Below are 23,052 nucleotides of genomic sequence, written 5' to 3'. Positions count from 1 at the left end.
TGTGCTTTGAAAATACCCTTTATTAGAACCAGTGGCAACTGTGTAATTTCACCGGTATTTTAACGTTTCAGGAGAAATAATCTTAAGAGTTAAATTATGCTTTTAATTAATACTAATATTTCCTTCCTGATAAATTCAAATAACTTATTTCCCTTTTCTGTAGCTCGTTCTGAGAAATACCACCATATGGAAACTGAAGAAGAAGATGATACGAACGATGAAGACTTTAATTTGGAGATTAGACAGTTTTCCTCGTGTTCACACAGGTTTTCAAAAGTAAGTAAAGTTTGCTGTAATGTTAATACTCAGTGTGTATTTAATAAATATTTTGCTACTCTTATAGAGTTTGGAAATGTCAAATATGGAAGAGGTATATAGGGCATTGTTTCTCCATGAAATTGTCTGCTGAAATTGAGTGAGAATGAAATTAATACCATTAATTCAAAACATGGAAGGATTCTGTAGGAAAGAGTGTCCTTTCCCCTCCCTCCCCCAAATTCTCAAGAAGGTAGTAGAAAATTATATCCTTTCTATAAACGGATTGATGCTTTCTGTTAATAAAAAACAACAAAAAAGCATAATGGTTTAAGAGAAATTTTAGAGAAACTGTTAAGTGCTAAGGCATGTTCCTTATCTTGGTTTTCTTTATAGTTTGTGTGTTACTCCAGTTGTGTACTGGTATCTTGCCAATAATGGCATAGCACAGATTACATTACTAACTGTCTACAGCAGAAGTGAGCTTAAGTGGCAGTAGACTGCAAGGAAAAAGCAAAACAATGATTTGGTCAAGAAGAAATGTGGATTTGAGGGAGTGATTTGAATGATGTGAACTGAGGATAAAGTTAAATGTTGAAAATGAAGGATATTCTAGTAGTTGAGATGAGAACTAATTATTGCTGGGCAGGGTTTACCAGCAGGAGCAGAACGGACATGTTCAGGAAATACAGTCGAGGAAATATTGGCAGGAAATAATTAAGAAGCTGAAAACCTAATGAGCAGCCAGCAGTGATTTTCAAAAACATTCTACAAATAAGCATTTTCTTTAACCTGCTTAGAAACTAAAATGGTATTTTGAAAGCATATGGTTGGTTGTCCTGGATAATACTTAATTATTTGTTTAATTAATTAATGAATTTTATACTGACTCTGCAGTACTACATAGGTTTATGCAGAGTCAGTATAAACTATCTGTGATAGCATGGAGGAGCAGAGACAGGACCTGCAAATCTAGCTATCCTCATTCTGTGTAACTGCCTGTTTTGACTTGGTAGCATGTTCCCAGTTCAAATAGTGCTGTCTATCCTTTTGAAAGCAATGCACCTATAATCATGAGTTGGTATATTAATATCGTTATGTCACTGCATCTCAAGCTGTAACTCGGGCTGTGTAATATACAGCTGACTGTGACTATGTTGTTTGTCAGCAAACTGAACAACAGACTTCCAGTGATCAGAATTTATTTTTTGTAAATCTTTTGGCCAAGTAATCTTATTCTTATCTTCATAGTCTATTCATGTTCATTCCATACCTGACTGGTAGACATTAAATCAGTAGTGTAGGGTTAGGGATTTTTTTTTCTTCATTGACTTTATGGTGAAGGAGTAATCTAAGATGTGCATTGATCCTGTGACCCAGAAACCCCAAAGGTATGGATTTTCCTTGTAGACTTGTGATTCACACAGTGAAATGGTGAGAGCACTGGTGAATTCAGACCAAAAAAACATGTTGTTATGACCCAGTATGTAAGGAGCCAAAAAAGCACAACTGGAAAGCATTTTAAGAACACAAACTTCTGGAAATTTAAAAAGGCTGAAGATGCTCGGAGTTTACAGTCTGAAATACCGTATAAGCATTTAGAACATGCAGAGTACCACGTGCAATGTCCTTCACGAATATCTTTTTATATCAAATATGTCAGTGATGAGTTGGATTTTTTGTTGTTTTTTGTGTAATAGGTTTTTAGTAGCATCGATCGAGTCACTCAGATGCAAGGTGAAGAAAAAGAAGATGCAGGAGACAAAATAAAAAGTGTAACATTGCCTTCTGTGGAATCTTTAAGCTGGAGTTCAGAATATTCTGAAATGTAAGTAAAAAGAAGTGTTGGAGGTGATCTACATCCTGCTTGTCAGGTAGCCAGCCTCCTCATCTCAATAACTTCATGAGGGTGTATTTTCTTTAATGCAGGCAACAAGTATCCACATCCATCTCCTCTGACACTGAGAGTAGCAGGCAGCGACACAGTTCTGGTTTGCTTCCGAAACTGGCCATATCAGCTGAAGGAGAACAGGATGATCCCGCTTGCCTAGTGGGACCCCGGGAGGAACAGGAAAAAGCTTCATTTGTGAATGAGGAAATAGTGCAAGACGAACCTGAGGTAACCACTCCAGCAAGTACTATCAGCAGCTCCACACTATCAGGTAATTTATAGTGTATCTCTTGCCTGGTGATGCTAGAAACAATTGTGGTTCTTCCGGGTTTTGCACTAGCATTCATGGATTTAGAAGTCCTTTATTTCAGTACTGCTGTAAAGAGAACTATCCCAAGAGGGCTTTGGTTTGGGCACAGGCTTAAACTAATAAAGTCTCATAATAATACCTGTAGGAAAGTGTCAGCATCTTTAGAAATGCCAACAGTTGGTGTTACTTCACTGACTGGGGAGTTGCTATGCAAGTAAATGAAATGATGAGCCTGTGCAGGATCCTTCTTTGGAGAAACGGAGTCTTAGATCCCTTGAGCATTTAAAGCAGCATTTTTACAACTTCCCTTATCTAAGATGGTGCTTCTGGTTGATCATCCTAGAGTCGTTCCAAATGATCTGTACTGCTGTTTTCCAACACTCTGTGCTACACCATTGTGTGTGTTTTAGTTGAGACATTTCAGTCACGTACACCTTTTAAAATTGGCAGGGTTGTCTTTGACTCATGGAAGTCATTGAAGTCTAGGAAGGAATTTTGTAAACTGCCCTCTATTTAAATAATCTTTTCGCACACCTTCCCCAGCACAAGTATTTGTTTGCATTTCAATAGGATGCAGGGCCTCCGTATCTTGCTGTTTGGTATTTTCAGAGTAGAGTTTTGCATTACTCTGGGACGACTTGATAATTAACACAGATCTAGGCCTGTATCAGGCTCACATTTGACCAGATACAGATTCCAATAATCTCCTTTCTGTGTATCCCTGTCTCTAGCTTATTTCTCTTTTGTACCTCACCAAGTGGTCTTAAGATACCCCTTACATTTCCTTTCTGTTGCCATACCCCTAACTTCCCTTTTAGTCTGCATTTCCCCTTTTTTCCCCTCCTCCTTTTCTGGGAGAACTTCTCCAAGCCCATGCAGCTATGAAAGTAGAATCATTTGTACCTCCTGCCCTCGTTGAAGTCCTTGTGTTGCTGTATAGTTCCCCCTTCCCCGCCCCATGTTATGATGATGGCAGTAACATAGCAGTAGTAAACATAGCTCAAAGCCAAATAAAAGAAATTTCTCTTTTGTCCCTTAACAAGCGGCTTAAGAATAATTGCAGTTTTCTGTATGATTCATTAGCAACCGGCTATTCTGTGACCTTAAAGAAATACTAGGAATTATTCCTGTGCCTTTAAAATAAGAGGGCCACTCTTGGTCCTTGCTTCATAAGGTAAACTTCCCTGTGACAACTTTGAATCTTTGAAGAAATCTTTTGGAGGTCGTTCCTGTGGTACAAGGCCACTTTTTTTATTGTTTAAAATGCTGTTGTCCTCCTTCCATTCAGTATTGTGGAAAACTGTTACTTATGATAAACAAATACCAATGTGGTTGTAATACTGAGTTTTGTGGTGCCAGGTATCTTCCTCTGCATAGGTGTGGTAGAAAATCACCCAAAGAATAAAAGCAAAAGATGACAATTAAAAAACAGAATTGGTGTTTTCATGATTTTGGAAAAGTTGTTAAGCTGATAGCCTCTTATGTAACGTCGGAGCCTCTCAGTATCTTTAGTTAGGAGTTCACATGCAAAATGAATGGTTATGCCTGATCAAGTTGTGTAAGGAGAACGTTGCATATTGAGCTACCAAAATTGCATCAGCTTTTGTCTTCATTTTACTTTAGTCAGTGATTACAAATCATTGCAGTCCCTGCTGCTCTGATTCATTGTTACCCTTTATGCAATCTGTAAGTCTGTGAAAGAATTACACAGTTTTTTGCAGTGTTGTTTTACAAACTTGTTGACAGAAAGGGAAAATTACCATCTCGCAATTATATTGTTTCCCCTCCCTGACCCCCAGTTTCCCTCAATGTGTTTATCCCTTCTTCTTTGTACAGTTGGCAGTTTTTCAGAGCACTTAGATCAGATAAACGGAAGAAGCGAGAGTGTGGACAGTACAGACAACTCCTCAAAGCCACCCAGTGAAGTTGCTTCTCATATGGCTCGTCAGCGATTAGAAAGCACAGAGAAAAAGATCATCTCTGGAAAAGTCACAAAGTCCCTTTCTGCGAGTGCTTTATCCCTCATGATCCCAGGAGGTATAGATAAATCTATTAGTTGGAAGTGTTACAATTTGTGTATACTGCATGGTTTATGATGTAAATTCAAGATTTTGGAGAGTCCAAAACGGATTCTGTGTCACAGATTTTGTTTCTCTTGTTCCTGTGTGCTACTGAATGGTCCCATTTTGTCAGTCACCTACAGCAGTCAGATCACAGTTGAGGAACCTTCTCTCACAGGCAGCGTGTAGTTCAGTGGTGACTGCTTTGTGTTCAACCATGTGCCTGCACAGCAGGATGCACGCTTTCAGTCCCAGCTTATCCTTTGGTAGAGCTGTCACTGCAGTTATAAGGAGCTAGCTGTTGTACAGCTCCCTGAAAAGCCGACAGTCTGTTACAACAGCATGCCCTCATAATGGTTTCTACCCTTCTTTACCATATGGTTGAAAGAACAGCGTAGTCTTCCTCTGTCATAACTGTAATACCACCAGTTGGCCATGAGCATTTTCTTAGTGAGATAAGTCAAGAGGAAAATGTTGAGTCTTGCTTGAACAGGAATGTTCTGCCTCAGCTTAAATTCTTGGAGGGCAATCAGTTGACAATGAAAAGAATGCTTAGAGTGGTCAAAGCCTATCTACCCTCACGTGACATCAGTTGGCATAGAAATCATACTTGGAATCTCTGTGGACTGTGTTCGTTTCAAAAACTGTCACCCTGTTACAATCACCGAAATATTTTTTATGCTGCTGCAGTTGTGTTTATATTAGCACAACTGGGAGCACAGAGTGCTTTCAAAACAATGAAATCAAATGAACCATAATTGATATTGTTGTTGCAAGAAATTCTTGTGGCCTTATGTGAAATGGCAGAACGTAGAAAGAGGCTTGGTACAACTGTTGGGAGTTATGCCCTCTGTACTAACTAGATATCATGGTTTAATTACAGTAGTCTTTACTATATATAAAACTGCATCCAGAAAACCAAGTAACTAATGCTTACTTTAGTGCTACTGGCTATGGGGGGCGGGGGGGTATATTCACAGTATTGCAAATTCTGATGTTCTTTTCAAGTGTATTTGTTAGTAAGAGGACCAAGGATTGTTCTTGCAAAGTTAACAAGGAGTATGTGTCCTATCTAAAAGGAAGAGCAACCTAAAACTAATGAGTTAAATCAGCATTAAAAAAAAAGGGTGGGGGAGGGTGTTATACTGTGGGGGAAGAAATTTAGTTCCAAGATCAGGTTGTCAGTCAAGCTTGTGATACACTAAGATTCACACTGAGTGAGGAGAAAGTTCTTGGTTCATATGTAATGAATTATTTTGGCATGAAGCTGCCATAAAACTTTAAGCAGGTTTTCTATTCTGTGTCTGTGTTTGTATGTGCTCAGAATGTACTCTGACAGATTTTTTTTTTTTCTTCCAGATGTGTTTGGTGTTTCTCCTTTGGGAAGTCCTATGTCTCCTCATTCCCTATCATCAGATCCTTCATCCTCCCGAGATTCCTCTCCTAGCCGTGATTCTTCGATTGCTGCTGCAAGTCCTCATCAGCCAATAGTAATTCACAGTTCAGGAAAAAAGTATGGCTTCACAATCCGAGCAATCAGGGTTTATGTGGGTGACAGTGATATCTACACTGTGCATCATATTGTTTGGGTAAGATAATTTTTGGTTGGTTGTTTATAACCACAGGAGATTGTAATGATATATTTGCTCTTGATCTTTTGTACATAAGATATCTGTTTGTTGATATCTGTTTGTTGACAGTTACTGTGTAAATGACAATGTTTTATGCCAAATAGCTTTCTTGGAATGAAACTTGTGCCTGTGCACGAGACCAATGTTGGCTATAAGGACAGCCGAAGCCCTATAATAGATATCTTTGATGACAGAAGTGGCACCTACATATGTTGACCCTCTGCATAGGTCAGTTTCACTTTTAGCAAATCTGGCATTTGTGAGCAGTCATTTCTATGTGCACAGAGTGGTGTGACTTAGAGAAGCAGAGGTGGGTGCAGCCCTTCTTAGACTGAGGGTCAGGGACTGCAAAGCTAACAGACTGCAGACAGAACTTGTCGAAACATACATGGGGTTTATTAACTTACTCCAGCTAAGGGATTCATAAAAATCAAAGGCCTTGTACATTTCACTAGTTGCAAGTAGGCCGATTTCCAGTACTGACCTTCTTTTGTGTAGAAATGTGCACATCATTTGGAATTGTGAATACCTCTGAGGATTCTATGGCACAGGAAAAAGGCTGAATATAATGAATAAATCATGTATTTTTCCTCCTCTGGTCGCTAGTGATCTGAACCAAGTGGGAGACAGGCTAGAGGACAAGACAGCACTTGCCTTTCATTCATTATCAATTTCTTCAATTGTAAATATATGCATATATATATTTATATATGTATTGTTCTAAAATGTTTCAGCTAGCTGAAAACAATTTTGAAAAATTCCTTAAATTTCAGAAGCTTTGAAGATTCAGATGACATTTTGTTTTAAGTAACTTTGGCAGGTTTTGAAATAGGAGTGCTACTGATGAGGTGGCATGTCATTCATGTTGTTTACCTCTCAGACCCATTAATTCATCAAGAATGTTGAATCTGGAGGCTGGGATGTAAGTGACTGATAATGGAATAAATCTGAAAATCTGACTTCTTGCCATTAGTGCAGTATCACATCAGTGAAAGGAAAGGAAGAAAAATAAATATTTTACGTTGCAGTGAAAGTGAAATCTTGGATTTTTCAAAACACTGCAACTTTTTTAGCTATGTAGGTGCTGTTAACTCTAATAGTAGCCATATGACTTGAAATTCTTTGAAAGCACATTTTAAAATACATTGTTATTTAAACCACCTTAAAAATCATTTGCAATTAAACTTGTTTTGATCCTTCATCACCTTTGTGCTGCATTATTCCTTCTAATGGGAAGCCTAGTGGATTCAATACAAATATAAACAGTCCTTAATGTTATGGTGGAGTTGTAAATCTTCTGTCATAATCAGTACTGCATGTGATCACTGCCTTAATTGCGTAAGTATTTCTTAGTGTCAGACATTAAAAATCTTCATTCAAATCTGAAATTTTGCATGGGAGAGTGAAGGACGTCTTTCTTACCATGCATGAAAACTGCTCTGCTATACAGAGCTAGCTTAACATCAGTGGAAGCAAGCACAGTGTTTTCAGTGAGATTTGAAAGAGTTCCAGCCCCCACCGTAGAAGGATAAAGTCAAAGTAAGTAGGTGAGAGCAAAATGGCCAGGCAAATTTTTTTTTCCTAGGTTTCTAGGTGTGAGGCTTCTTCATTGTGTTTAAAAACCATCAGGTTGCACAAAAAGCCTGCTCTTGAAAGTATGAGGATTAACAAGTCCATTTCGTGTATATTCTTTTTCTCTGATTTCCAGAATGTGGAAGAAGGAAGTGCAGCATACCAAGCGGGGTTAAAAGCTGGGGATCTGATTACTCATATCAATGGAGAGCCAGTGCATGGTCTTGTTCATACAGAAGTCATTGAGCTGTTATTAAAGGTAAGTCTTGGACAACTTGAATACGAAGAATTTGCTGTTTTCACCAAGGATTGAGGGGTTATGTTTGTTTCCTTCAGATGTTAGTTATCAGGGTTTGTGGTGGTTCAGTTACAAACTCTAAGCTAGTGTTGTACAGATCGGGAGAAAAGCCAGTGTCCTGTATATCCTGCTGTGATTTTTGTTACTGCAAGAAGCTGACGCTGCCCCTGCTACAGCTACAGCGCATTTGGGGTACTGACACAGAGATGTCTCTGGCTCCGCGTCTCAGGAGAAAAAACACAAAGTGTAGAAAAACACTTTCTTGAATCCCAGACCTTCATGAGGTAATTCAAGCTTTTGATAATGATGCTATTTCTCTTTTTTTCCTTTTAAAGTGACATGAGGAAAAAAGGAAACAAAGAATATAAAATTTTTTTCTTTCTTTTTCTCTACTGTACAGGAACTTACCTTTCGTAATCTTTAAGGCTCAAAAGTTTCTTGTATCATATATAGCCAGATATGTCCTACAGAGCATCTTCACTTAAATAAAGTTCTGATCCTATAGTTGGATCTCTGTGATGGAGCGCATGTTTTTTCTTCAGTGGAGCTTTCTGAGACCTATTTTACTAGAAAATTTTAGATGTTTGTTTTCCTCTAATGAACAGTAGTGCATTAAATATTTGCTGTAGCTTATCATATTGCAGTTTTTCAGTAATCTTTGCAGCACAGACTAAAGTAGGTCAGAATTATTTTAGATGGCTGTACTTTTGTTTCGTATATTATTAACAATTTCATGGTGCTACATGCAGAGCTCTGCCTGTCAAAGTGAGCAGTCAATTATAAAAGAGGATTGGAAAGCAACGAAGTATCAGGGAATATAAAGAGCTGAGGAAAGGCCCCAAATATACTTTTGCTTAACTCTTTATTTTTTGCCTCTGACACCAAGTGCAATCTCCAAGTTTTGCAAGAAGTGTATCTTAGAAGATTTGGTTAGGTAATTTTAGGCAGTTGGGTGTGCTGTTGTTTATTTTTGGGTAGTGCCCTCAGTCTGTACTACTTAAACAAGAGAACAGCTCTAATTTTTCAATACATTAGTCAAATTAGTATTACAGAAGTTACAGAAAACTACAGAAAAATAGAGACATAACAACCCTGCACACTATTTACAAGAATAAACTCAGTACATTGTTTATTCAAATGTGATACACCATGAACTAATTTGGATTGTTGGAATTCCTTTAAAAAATAAAGTTCACTTTACTTACTAAAGTAAAGTTCCTTTACTTTACTATCAAGTGCTGGGCAGGAAGTGTGGATTTTTAAAGCAGAGATGCTTATTTCCAGTTGGTTTAGTTTATTTAACAGGTGTGATCTGTTCATGCAAATAGTCCTAAAAAGCTTAACTTATACATTTATCTCTTTTGAACAAGATAAAAGCATTTGTTGCTTATTTTTGGGGACTGATAATGAAGACTGTTTTCTCTGCCATTTCATGGGTGTAACGGCATCCTCAGACGAGACTGGCTAGTGAACAGACTACTGCACAGTAACAGCTGTTCTTTGTGGGAAAAGGAGATGATGTTTCTATAGAAACTCACTGCATTTCTTCAAAATTGCAGTCTTGATCAGTCCAATTACTAGAATTTCTCTTTGTCCTGAAACTGGTTCTTGGAATGGAGGAGACTTAGAAAATTTGACTCTGGTAGTTTGAAAGGCATTTGACAAACGCTTAAGAATTTTCCAATCATCATTTTTAATCTAACATAAATTAACCTGACAACTTCTGCATAGAGTTCCCTACAGTGTCAGTTCTTTGTCTGAGGCAGGGATTCTGTTTTGTTGTATTCCTGTTTGTAATGTAACTTCAATTTAAAGTGAAGCGGTCCTGTATTACTCATGCCTCCTTTTTGGCAGAGCGGTAACAAAGTGTCAATTACTACAACCCCCTTTGAGAACACTTCAATCAAGACGGGACCTGCAAGGAGAAATAGCTACAGGAGCCGAATGGTTAGGCGCAGTAAGAAAACCAAAAAGAAAGAGAGTTTAGAGAGGTGAGTAATGTTTTTGTTCTGGTGAACATGTATTGTGTGCACATATAACAATTCCATTTAAAAAAAAAGAAAAAAAAAAGATTTACTCTGATTCTCTTTCTTACCTTCTACACCTCTTCTTGCCATCTTCTATGAGAGACTACATTTGTAACACATCCGTTCAATCATGTTTTAGGTAAATTAGTTTTGTTAAAATCCCCTCTAAAAATTTCCCATGGCACATGCAAATATACATGTAAACTACAAAGGGATTTAGTTACAATATCCTGCCTATTAGTAAGTTGGGCTATTTTCTGAAGTTTGTTTTCCGCAGTGTGGTTTGCTTCCATGTAAACATAGATATAATATTTACTTTTCTGAGAGCGATGAGAGGGTGAAGCAATGTCAGCCTCAGGAGCTTTGGCTGTGGTAACCATATCTTTTGTACAACTTAGCTTCTGGTTAATGCTGTCCTCTTCTCGCACTAGGAGGAGATCTCTCTTTAAAAAGTTGGCCAAGCAACCTTCTCCTCTTCTCCACACCAGCAGAAGTTTCTCCTGCCTGAACCGGTCGCTTTCATCAGGAGAGAGCTTGCCTGGATCTCCAACCCACAGTTTATCTCCCAGGTCACCTACCCCAAGCTACCGCTCCACTCCCGATTTCGCATCTGGTGAGTGGGAAGGAGTGGAGGGTAAAGGACAATAACTGAAAGTTGAAGCATATTCTTGCAGGTTCCCAAATCTGTTACACTCTGCCAAGAATAGTCAACTCTGACAAATGTAATCAGTGAGCAGCTGTTTTCCTTCTGGAAAAGGGAAAAATATTTCTGATGCGAAACCAAAGATGTTTTCATGATACAGAAACACCTAAAAGGGGACTGCCTTGTAGATTTGTCTCAGTGCTTAAACCAATAGAATGATTAAAAGTTGCATAATAAATAATCCAGGTTTAGAAGACAGCAGTAGAAAGCAAAATCTTACTTAGGAGAGACTGATTAATGAAAGATTGAAACTGAGGAAGTAGTTGCTACATAGAGGAACTAGCATGGGCTCTCAAATGCTGCTTTATTGCTGAAAAGATCAGCTGGGTGCTGACATCTTTCTGACTCCCAGAAGTGCTTCACCTGCCCCTTGTTATGCCAGTTGTTACAGTTAGTGTCTGTTAAAAGTGAATGCTGATGTACACAATCTGTTGCTGAAGGTAAATCATTTGAAAACCTTGATCATTGCTTTGAAGTGCTAGAAAGCTTTAGCTAGTCTATATAAATAGAAGGGAGTGATCATTTAAAGGAGCTGAAGGGACAGAGAAGGAAAGGGAGAAGTAGCAATGTGATTGCAATGATGAGTTTTGCAGACCAGTCACTCAAAACCTTCCAGATCTTGGAATGTTGTGGCAGACCGCACATTTGTCTCTTGAATCAGTGCCGGTAGCTCACTGAACTACTAGACAAGATGCGAAGAATCTTGCAAATCTTACGCTTGTTTGTTTTGTTCTTTTTGTAGGTACCAATTCTTCCCAGAGTAGCTCCCCTAGTTCAAGTGCTCCCAATTCTCCAGCTGGTTCAGGACACATAAGACCCAGCACTCTTCATGGCTTGGGTCCAAAGCTTGGTGGGCAAAGATACAGATCAGGAAGACGCAAATCAGCTGGCAGCATTCCTCTCTCTCCTCTGGCACGGACACCTTCTCCAACACCCCAGCCCACATCGCCTCAGCGATCTCCATCACCGTTGCTAGGACATTCGATTGGAAATACAAAAATAGCTCAGTCTTTCCCTAGCAAAATGCACTCCCCTCCAACTATTGTAAGGCATATTGTTAGGCCAAAGAGTGCAGAGCCACCAAGGTCTCCCCTGTTAAAGAGAGTCCAGTCTGAAGAGAAACTTGCACCCTCTTATGGCAGTGATAAGAAACACTTATGTTCACGAAAACAGAGTCTGGAAGTGACCCAGGAAGAAGTGAATAGAGAATTGTCCCAAAGAGAAGTAACCCTTCAGAGCTTGGAGGAGAATGTATGTGATGTACCATCGCTCACACGGGTCAGACCTGCAGAGCAGGGCTGCTTGAAACGCCCCATCTCTCGAAAATTAGGTAGGCAGGAATCCGTTGATGAGTTGGACAGAGAGAAGTTGAAGGTTAAGATAGTTATGAAAAAGCAAGATTTTGCTGAAAAATCAAATGCTATACATGAACCTACCAGTGAGCCGGAAAATCCCAATACCTTGAGGCTGGAAGAAAGGGACAAAAAAGCGTTTCAGAAGGTTTTAGAGAGATCAAATCAGTTTGAAGCAAAAATCGTTACTCTGGAGACTCAGTCAGCTGGTGGTATACTCAAAGACACCCTTCAAAAGAATGCAAACTTAAGATCAAATGATTGTGTTGCTTTAGATGCACAGATGTTGTGTCATGGGCCTCCAGTTAATGAACTCAGTCATATTTCTTACGACTTCAAAAGAATTTCCCCTCCGTGTACACTGCAAGATGTGCTACCTCAGTCCTCTGACAGAATGCTAAATGGAAAGGGAGAAAACACAGATAAAAATATATCAGCAAAAGAATTTGTCAAATTTGAAAGATTAGATGGTAAGCTTGCAAATATTGATTACCTTAGAAGGAAAATGTCCTTTGAAGAAAAAGATGACAGCGTTTGTCCAGTGCTGAAACCCAAACTGACATCAAGTGTTCACGAATGCCTTCAACTTAATACAGTCAGACCCATAAACATACAGCAGGATTCCACTACAGTTGCTGATGGTAGAGCATTTATTAGCAGTGCGCATGCTGCTCAGATTACCTCTGTTTCTTTTGTTCCTCTCAAGGCTTTGAATGGTCGAGTGGAAAGTGGTGTTGAAAAATCAGCCCTTATATCCACTGAGTCTCCTGTCAGAAAAAGTCCATCAGAATATAAACTGGATGGAAGGTCTGTTTCCTGTTTGAAGCCAATAGAAGGCACATTGGACATTGCCTTACTTTCTGGGCCACAGGCTTCAAAGACTGAACTGCCTTTGTGTGTACTACCAGAAGGCCAGAGCACTAACAGTGATGTGGGATCTCCTAAACCCCCATCACCACAAGGGAGTGGTGGACAGGTGGAACTGGACAGTCAAAAAGAGCAGTTCTTAAGCTATTCAAAATCTAGCAAAGCCAACATGCTAGAGCCCCAGTTTCTACAAGCAAGCAAGAGTTCTCAAAATCCATCAGCCATCCCTGTCGCTGCTGAAGTAGTGACAGAGAAAAAGGTTTCTAGCCTACCTGCTAAAGGCAACATTTCTGTTACTGAAGCTGTTCAAAGGAAAGACGCTTCCCCTTCAAAACAGAAGGACAATTCAGTGGAGGTAAAGTCATGTGCCATTCAGAATCAGAGTCTTAAAACTACCCAAACATGTACAAAACTTTCTACTGTCCAAAGCACTCCTGAAAAAGCTGTAGAAAAAGAGAAGCAAATACAAAAGGAGTTGCCTGTCAAACAGCCAGTAGCCCAGAGAAATTATGAGCCTCTCCCTGCAAAGGTGGAGGTGGTCAGGGAGTCATCTCTGAAGGTATCTGTCTCGAATGTCCTGACAACAAGTTACGCCAAAACCAATGAAAAGCATTGTGTTGATTTTGCCATTCCACCTCAGATGCAAGGAAAAGTGCAGGCAGCTGGTCCCAAGGCACAACCTAAGGACAGCAGAGATTCGCTGAAACAGAAACAGCTAGGCAAAGATGACACCACCACTGCAAGTAGTTCTGTAGAAAGGGACATAAAGCAGAAGGTTCTCAGTGAGTCCAAGAAAGTTGTTGCAGAATCAAAGAGCGAAACTGTTCCATCCAAACAGCCCATGCAACCCTCAGTAGACTGTGATCCCAAAAATGGGAAGCCTGCACTGTGTTCCTCTGTACAGAAGGACAACACCAAAGATTCAGGAAAGAAAGATCAGAAGCAGCTCAGTGATACTAGACTTCAGACTACTGAGAGCGCGCTGTCCAACCAAGTTCCTCAGCAGCAACTTCATGCCTCAGGCTCCCCTGCTGTGAAAGAGACTGTAAACAGAAACTGTGCTGTAGATGTTCATGTAGGCATTCAAGAACATGTGAAGCCTGCTGCTGCCTGTGTGGAAAGCAGCAGTAATAAATTCAGGCCTGTCTCTGATAATAGTTCCTCTAAGTCTAAGCACTCGGATAAACAGACTTTTTCACAAAAACCATGCACTCCAACTGTAAAAGAAAAAGATACAATTATTCAGGTGTCTGCCAGTTCCCAGAAAGATGGGAAATACGCCAGTAAAAATGTGCAAGATGCTCCTTCTTTTGTTTCAGGCTTTCTGAGAAAAACGAGCAATGAACATGTTCAGGTCGAAAGGCCCCTGGGTTTGGAACATGGGTCAGTATCCACCCTTCAAATGAATAGTGTCACTCCTGAAACCAAACCCAAATCCTCTGCTGTTGGCCAGGTACCAACAGGCCCAGAGAGTTCTAAGCAAATGCAAAGGCAAGAACCAGCAGGCTTTGGGGAATCTGCTGATCAGAAGCATCTTCACCTCAGTGAAAAACAAACTATGTCTCCAAAGTTTTCCACTGTGAAAGACTGTCCCTTGCTGAGCAAAGAGGCAGAGAGAAGCCCTAGTAACCAGATGATCTCAGCAGACAAAAGACCCGAAGGAAAAATATGCACTGATGCACTTTATGTTCAACATGACAGTGGGAAAGTAGAGCCTACCCTTTGCCTCACAAACTGTGATGCCAGAGGGAAAGGAGCGGAAAAAGTAACCACAAGTAGCAAAAGCTCTCAAGATTCAAAAGGGAAAGGACAAGTTAATCAAAAACAGCCAGAGGATGCGAACAAGCAGATTGCAACAAAACATTCATCGGCTGCCACTGGGCAGAGTTCTTGTCGTGTGGCTGCAACGCCAGGAAAGCCACTGACTTGTGCAGCCAATCCCTCTGAATGCAGACAAGAAGCATCTGTTTTGTCTTCAGCGAAGAGTGATGCATCTTCAGCAAAGGTTAAGGCAGGCTCACCTGAGCTTCCTGCAGTCATCTACAAGGAGTTGAGTAAGAAAAGCACCTCTTCTGTAGGGAGTGGTAAGACAGAAATGACTAAAAGTGTTTCACTGATGACCTTGCATAGTGCAGCTGTTGCAGTAGAAGCCCACCACCCTGCTTCAAACGTTGGGGGGAAACCTGGAAATCAAGAAAGGTCTTTTTTTGTTAGCACTGTGGATGTAAAGGGAAAAGATGCCGTACAGGCTCAGCCTTCTGCTTCAAAAAAACAGAACGTAGGTAAAGATTTACCTAGGTCAGCAACCACGCCTGACCGCCCTAATGCACTTTCCAATGACAAAGACTCGGCCCGGCAGCGGCGAGGAAAGGAAGTTTTGCGGAGTAGTCCTCACAAAAAATCCTCTTGACTGTAGTACCTGGCAGATAGGACTTCAAGACTAGCTGAAAAATGTCAGTGTGTTTTGACTACCTTCAAACCAGCACTGTGTGGTGTCCTTGTGCAGCAAAGCTTTCATGTCACTGAAGCAAGGGGACAGAGGACTTTTTTCAAAATGCCTTCCCAAATGTAACCGGTAAAACTGTTACCATATAGTATTTGTACAAAAATAACTTCACAGCTGAGAACAGTTGAAGAAAAGATTTCCTCTGTAAATACCTAGTAATGTGTTTGGGGTTTGAATGTAGCATATATACTTTGCTGCTGATTGCATTGTTTACTCTCCCCTTTTTTAAGATAGTTGCTTTGCCACTTATTTGCCATAGTCAAATATGAAACCGCATTACTAAAACTCAGACCTGGCATGGACATGCAAGCATTGGTCTGACTGGAAAACAAGAATATGCCACATTTTTACTTACTAAAAATCCTAGCTATAGTTAAAAATACTAGGAAAGAATAAATATGGTGACTTATTGTGAGTTTTTACATGTATTTTTAATAATCAGATTTTGATAGTACTGTATCTGGCTAACTGCTTCACCAGATCTAACACAAGAACTAACTGCATCTCCCTGCTGCACAAAGCCTGTCTCTTAAAATAGGTATAATTAGAGCTAAGGGAGGACCACTCTGTTATCGCTACATCCCAGTAAGAGTAGTGTTTTCTGGTGAAATGGTTGTTCTCGTCTTGTCTATTGGAGTGTATTCTGTGACCTTCACCTCAGACAAGGCTGAGACTCTAAAGCACACACAGTGTGCTTAGTTTCTGCTGCAACCCTCTCTTGGATTCCTTGAGCTTTTTTAAATTCAGGCCCTTACAGTGTGAGGCACAAGTATAAGCACATGACTTGCAGTACTATATTCATCCCTGTTTTTTAATGAATTTAGAGAGTATGTATTATCATGACATACAGGTTTGCATAATTAGCTTCATGCAGCTGTAGCTTTTTTTTTTCTTTTCCTATTTTATGAATTGTGGTAAAAAGGAAAAAAAAACGGTTTCAGTATCCTATCTTCAGAAAAGTTCAGGACATCTGATACATTTTAATACACAGCTGGGGCCTTACGTTGTAGACTTAACTTGCTGTTTTTAGCAAGTGATTCTGGGTTTCACATTCATTTCTAAATGCATTGAGTAGCTCCATACATTTCATAACATAATCTTTTTATTTGTATGCAAAAAGTAAATACTGTAATTAAAAGAGAAGCATTTTTGTAACAAAGGAACCTGTTGGAGCTATTTGGTGCTAGAATGTGACTGTCTTTTTACTTTTGCTAAGCCTTATTTAAATTTCGTATACTGTGGAACATGTGGACTTTGATCATTTTAGCATGGAGGTATTCAGTTTGTTTTGAAGGATGAAAGGTAAAATTTGAAACATGTACAGGAGCACTACAAAATATCTTTACAGATGAGTGTTTTTAAATGATCGGGATCAGTAAGATGGTATTTTTGCTTATTTCTGTTATACGTACCCACACTAGGGCTAAGCCCCTACCTGTTTCATTGGGGCTTACGGATTGTCTTTCTGTCTTGAAAGCTATAAAATTGTTCATAAAAGCACAGTGTAATCTTGACTTGGAGGTTTGTGTGACAGCTGACAGTGTACAGATTTCCCTCTGGGAAAGGCTTTATTACAATGATTAGTTGAGCTCGATTACAACTAACCTGTCACGGGATGATAAAATCACAAACAAGTCCTGATTTTTTATGTGGCACTAGAACATTCATACTACCTTTCATGTGCTCACAGAGGAGCTAATGAGTGACAGAAAATACTTTTTGAGCAGTTTTGAAGAGAAATGGTCTCAACATTTACAGTTCGTCTGTGCTTTGGCAGTTATTACAAACAAATGCTAATGCACTTCAGTATCATAACATTTCTGTCTGGGAGGTATTTCCTAGTTTACAGTCTTCTGGATTTTTTTAAACTATCCTCTTGTTTCCTTTAAAGCACATCTAGCTATTTGTTTACAGCATACCTTTATGTATATTTTTGTATAGTTCCTTATCAGTTCTGACAAATAAAGTTTTTTGCATTATGGAAGTGTAACAGTGCTTAGGCTTGTGTTTATGTAGTACCTGTTTGTTGGTGTTTACCTTATCAGTGAGCTGTTAGAGATCCTCCTACCTGTGTGCTTCTTGGTCAGTCTTTATGTGATTGTAGATCTGATGTGTTCCTTTGTAGACTTCCTGCTGTAGATTTCTCAGCTTACAAAAAAAGAAAAGAAAAAAAGAAAAGAAAAAATTGTTAGGGTCTGTGCAATAAAGTGTTTGCAGTCTTATTTTCTCTAAGAAACTCCTTATGGATGGCATAATTGTTGTATATTGAACACAATTATTTATACTTATGCAGTTGCATAATATTGAAATAAAAATTCAGCATGAAGCAGTGTTGTGTCAGCTATTTCCTTTGAACTACTTTTGTTCCTGTAACTTAAGGCCCGTCTCTACCATACTGTGGAGGCGGTTACCCTTTTTGCTCAGTAGCCCTGAAGGCATATGCTGGCCAAGGATTTTGTGTGGAAAAAATGTAGTCTAGTCAAAAGAAGTTGTGCCATATTCGCAGAAGATTTGTTTAGCCAAATATCTTGTCTTTGTCAGGGGCTGGAACCATTGCAGTAGGCTGTCCAGTGTGATGGACACGTACTGACTCTTCACTAGCGACTGCAGTAGGCTGTAACGTGACACATCAGTCTCTCTTCCAAAATGCATACCATCATTCGTTACAGTAGGCCAGAGTGGTTTTGAGTGCCTTCGCAAAATACCGTTCTTTTTTCATTGATTGTGTTTCCATTCCTGACCTCAAGAAATGCCTGGAGCATGTGTGTTATGTGCAACTTCTTCAGTTTTTAAATCTCCACCTTTTAACAGCAAATCTCCATTCGTTCTTTCTCACAACAGAAGATCAGAGAGATGCAGTGAACCAGACAGACAGGAGAGAGGGAGCAGAGTACCTTTGCATCTGCTGGCTGCTTGATGGATCCTTTTAGCAGGAGGAGAAACACGGCAGGATTATTGCTGCCCTGATTTACATCTTTCCACTCTTGCAGTGGAGCAGCATATATTATAATACACAGATTTTTACTGTTCTGTTGCTGGTAGCTGGTAGAAGAGCTGTACACAGCTGGTTAGCACATGCCAGGAAATGTCTGCCCTGGGGGGATTGTTATTTTTGTTCATGTTTTGCTATTGCATTGTTTTCTCTGTGTTTTGCTGCAGTTGGTTTTGTACAGGGGAAGTGTTGTAGAGTCATTTCTGCTACTGTGCTCTCTTTCTCTAAAACCAGCAGGTGAGGGGTGTCTGGAGCTCACCCCAAGCTCTCAGTCACTGGAACCCAGCAGAAGGCCTGTGCTCTGCAACATGGGTCATGGGCAGGGGCAGGGGATGAGATGAGTTAGAGAAGGGAGAGCAGGAACTAACAGCTCTGGGGGTAGGAAGGAGGTATCCAGAGTTGAGTGACTCTGGGTCCGAGTAACCGTTTGACCTGCTCTGCCCCCTCTGACTGTGGGCGGCAGCAGCATCTCCGCATAGGGAGGTGTGGAACGCCATGCACCCAGCATGGTTATCCTTAGTGTTCAGGGCCAGAGGAGAGAGGCAATCTAAGGGGTTTCTGTTGAGGAAAGAGAAGTCAGGAGGTTACCCATTTCTCATGTGACGTGGCTTGTCAACCTCGCTTCTACCACAGTAAGAAAAGAGACGCTGCACCTCACCTGGGATGGGTATCCTTTCATGGTGTGAAAGGGAAATGTACTGAATGCCCCTCCTCAGCACTAAACCCAGTTTCCAATGGCCTTTTAGGCCACATGTTCTCTTCTTTAGTTAGCAAGAATTAGCAGGGATGTCATGATCGGATTTGGAAAATACTGTACAGCTTTAAAAGAATAAATCACAGGACAGGAAGATACTAGATGGTATATGGATGTGCATCCTACAGTTCATGACTTGGGTTAGCAACAATTTTTTTTTTTCCAGTGACGGCATGTACAGCAGTGTTTGAGCACTGACAAGCTCTTTGGAAGGCATCTGCAGAGGAGGGATTTGAATAAACTGAGGGTAGGACGTGACACTAGAGGTTAGAGATCAAGCTGCAAAGAGTTGGGAGGATCAGGATGAGTGGAGAAGGTTGCAGAGATAGCGAAGTAGGACACAGTTGTCATAGAACAAGAGAGAAGAGAGTAAAGGTGTAGGTAAGGGTCTAGCACACAGAAAATGCAGGTGTGAACGAGATGCAGGAGCAGGAGGATATTTGAGAAAGCCACTGGAGAAGGTGATAGCCTGTACCTGTGGGAGATTTTCAGTTGTATTTTCAAGAGAGTGGCAGGTATGGTGCAAGTCAGTGATCGAGAAAGGCTGTCACCTGGTTCTTTCCCAGGTATAGACTGAGCTGGTAAATATGAGAAAGTTCTTAAAGATGCACCATCCATATTAGGACATTCTTTTAAGTCAGTGGGTTTAGAAATTGGCCCGCCACCAACCATCCTGTTCAGAGTAAAATCCTTTTTCAAAAACTGAATTGCATCTTATTGATAAGATCTTGCCTAAGCATAGTTAGGGGAGGAAGAACTTGGCTCAGAATTTTTTGTACAATTGAAATAAAGATAAATGCTTATTAATCTTTGGAACATAACTCATTAGCTAAAATCTGCTCGAGTTTCTTCTCTGTGTAAATACTCATATTGAATTCTGTTTTGCAGACCCATACCAGAACTTTGGTAGCATCTGTAGCCCAGAAGCCAGGATGGTCATGAGTTTCTGTCGGCTACCATTCACGTCAGGCAATTCACTTGGTCTCTTTTTGGGTTGGCTCCTCAGCTACGTGTGAAAAACAAGAGATAAAAGGCCTGACTGAGAACCTAGGACTGCATCAGATCAGAGCTTGATTGGGTAAATAAATTCTATAAAGAAAAATAAATCCAATATCACTTTATACCCTTGCTAAATAATCTCAGACTATATCTTCAGATTTCCAAAATTTTAATATATAATCTGGACATTGTGGTGTGTTATATTCATACAAAAATATTCCTTTAGAATAACCAGTTTCTATATTCAGGGCTCGTGTATCCTGAAACAGACAGTGTATGCCATTCAGCACTGTCGTTGGCAGTGTCCTGTGAATGGTGTTTTACAGACAAATGAAAAAGCCAAGATCCTGCTCTGAGCAGGTCATACTGCAAAGTAAATAAAAGTAAAGAAAATAAAAATGACAACAAATGACAATATGGTTGTTATAAAAATAACTTGTTTTGAGCAAAAGGGGTGGGACACAGGAAAGTGTCTACTTAACTCTCTGTAAATAGATCTTGAACGTATTCACTGTTTCACCTTTTGTTTGACTTTGAGTTTTAATTGACTGAACTTTGCATGCAAGTCTACCCAATGAAAATGGATATCATTTCAGAAGCTGGTAATGTTTAAATCCCACGTTCTCCTCTCCAAATGAAGACGCATTTCAGAAAGTGAGGGGAAAACTGCACATTGCACTGATACTTAAGTTGCTGGTATTTGTGGATTATATTGTCAGGTTATATATGTATATACATATATTATTACCTGATGTTTGGAGCAATTTTTAGCACCTTTCCCAAGCTATAAACTGTCATACTCCCTTTAAACTTCACTATTTGTCCATCACTTTCTTGGATCTGCAACTTTAGAAGGAAAGTAATTTGAGAAGCACGTCCATTTTGTCATGCACACACGTGGGAGCTCATGTTAGATGACTGTGAAAGGCTAATGCTGGAAAGCAAAAAGTTAAGGTGATTGGAGCTCTTAGAGCATTTGAGAACTGCCCTGCTAGGCAGTTTTCTCTTTTGTGGATTACTTTATCAGATAATGCAGTTATTGGAGTTTGCTTGTTTAACCAGTTGTGTTTGCAGAGGGAGGGGGAAAGGTGCCTTGCCTTCTAGGCTGACTTCAGGTGCTTTTCTGCCTTGCTCTCAAAGACAAGCAGAGGAGGTTTTTGGTAGTGCGCCTTGCTCAGTGACATTTCTCTCTCTCTCAGATCAGTCTTTGAGGAAGCCCATGTCTGATATAAGCTGCCCCAACCAGCTTTGATATGCTGCAGTTTTTCACTTCAAACAGGGTGTGCACTTGCAGGGTCAAGAAAAGGTTTTTGTGGAGAGCTCGTCAGTGGCAGCAGAAACAGCGAATGCCTATAAACAGGCTTGTCAGGGCAGGCAATGTCCTGCTACCCAAAATATGGAAGTGTTTATGGTCATCTGGAAAAGAAACATCAAAAAGTACTGCCTGTGCGGTGGTCCGCATGGCCTTGGGCAGCACACAGCTACAACGGCAGGAGGAGGCGATGCTGTGCGGTGAAGCAGGCTGTGGATGTGATGCAAAGGCATGTGAGAGCTGCAAGAGTCTGTATTTTGTAGTCTGAGTCCAGTAATGTTTAATATCCACTGACAGAGGGTAAAAATGGCTTCTCAAATAAGAGTTTCTTATTTGACAAGAAATATCAGCTATTCTTGTCGGTTATTTCTTAAGAACTGAGCAGAAACTTTCTAGTCCAACAGGGATCTTTAAAATCTAGGATAGTAAGTATATTATGGAGGAAATGCCTTTGGGGCAAGAGCTGAAGCTGAATTTCAAGTCCCGCATGGAAGGTGCTCAAAGAGAGCTCTGTTTCCATGCCTCACTGAGTAAATGCAACCTTCAGTTGAACACACCTGGGAGCCTTGCTGTGGGCACATCGAGGCTCCGCACAGTGTGCGCCTTTCTGTGGAGACGGGTGATGGGTCGTACCCCTAGAGAAGATTGCCTCTATACCTCGGAGTCAGCTGGTTGCTGAAGCAATAGTGCCAAAAATTGCATTATAATAACACAGGGGAGATGAGAAGGCACAGTAAGTCCTCATCAGACCTATGGCCAAATACATGTATTCTGTGCTGCCACTGGGTTTATTCACTTGTGGTGGCAGAAAGAGGGATTCAGGAGTTTAATAAGAGCAAATAACAGTAAGTTCATTTTGTCTTCCCTCCCTCCCAGCTGTCACATGTCCTGTTGGAGCCAAGAGCACATCCGTAATCCTTACTTTACTCCAGGAATTCACACACCAGAGGTGACACGAAATAGCTGTGAGCACCACATGCACCTCTGGGATCAGATTCCTGCTTCCTGCTATGCTTCCCCTTTGCAATCTCGGCTTTTCTTCCTGTTCTGCAGCTGGAGGAAACAGCTCCCTCTGCGCTGTCCCTCACTGACCATGCATTGAAAGACAAACACGTGTTTGGTAAAGTCTCTTAGCTGTTGGTGTCAGCTGCTTTTCACAAGTGTAGGCATCTGTAGTGCCAAGTACCCACAGATTTTTGACCAAATTTGCAAGTTTTGTGGTTAAAGCTGAAATTGTTGATAGTCTTCACTTATCATGGAGTGCTACTGAGTCTAATAAACGGACAAGGAGCAAAGCCTGCACCATAGAGGCAGATGAATGGAGAGAGGTTCGAAGAGATGGCCAAGAACTTTCCAACTTTCAAACAGATTTTCAAGAAATCAGAGAGAACCTGATGATACAGACTGTTTCTGTAAGCCCTAAAGGACTGGGTCTTATTTGACTTTGATCGTTGCTCCTGTCCTTCACAGAAATGTTTTTACTTTTTGACTGAGCAGTGTACAGTAATGCCAGCTCTTCAATA

At 40.4% G+C, this 23,052-nt stretch overlaps 1 protein-coding gene across 4 annotated transcripts in view; it reads left to right on the top strand.

Annotated features, from left to right (window-relative positions):
* The window catches only part of LOC112987026 (microtubule-associated serine/threonine-protein kinase 4), a 290,231-nt gene extending 272,433 nt beyond the window's left edge, over positions 1 to 17,798 (top strand). For all 4 annotated transcript variants that reach the window (XM_026106671.2, XM_026106668.2, XM_064502327.1 and 1 more), the window contains 9 exons: positions 164 to 276; positions 1,956 to 2,083; positions 2,185 to 2,417; positions 4,293 to 4,493; positions 5,876 to 6,105; positions 7,856 to 7,978; positions 9,872 to 10,008; positions 10,476 to 10,657; positions 11,490 to 17,798. In XM_026106671.2, coding sequence (XP_025962456.2) covers positions 164 to 276; positions 1,956 to 2,083; positions 2,185 to 2,417; positions 4,293 to 4,493; positions 5,876 to 6,105; positions 7,856 to 7,978; positions 9,872 to 10,008; positions 10,476 to 10,657; positions 11,490 to 15,376 — 5,234 coding nt within the window. In that variant the 3' untranslated portion in view covers positions 15,377 to 17,798. The remainder of the gene's footprint in view (positions 1 to 163; positions 277 to 1,955; positions 2,084 to 2,184; positions 2,418 to 4,292; positions 4,494 to 5,875; positions 6,106 to 7,855; positions 7,979 to 9,871; positions 10,009 to 10,475; positions 10,658 to 11,489) is intronic.
* Positions 17,799 to 23,052: the final 5,254 nt, after the last annotated feature.

This window comes from Dromaius novaehollandiae, chromosome Z, assembly GCF_036370855.1.
Source record: "Dromaius novaehollandiae isolate bDroNov1 chromosome Z, bDroNov1.hap1, whole genome shotgun sequence".
NCBI classification, from domain to species: domain Eukaryota; kingdom Metazoa; phylum Chordata; class Aves; order Casuariiformes; family Dromaiidae; genus Dromaius; species Dromaius novaehollandiae.
Note: the sequence above shows the minus strand (reverse complement) of the source record. Positions and strands in the feature narration are given on the sequence as shown.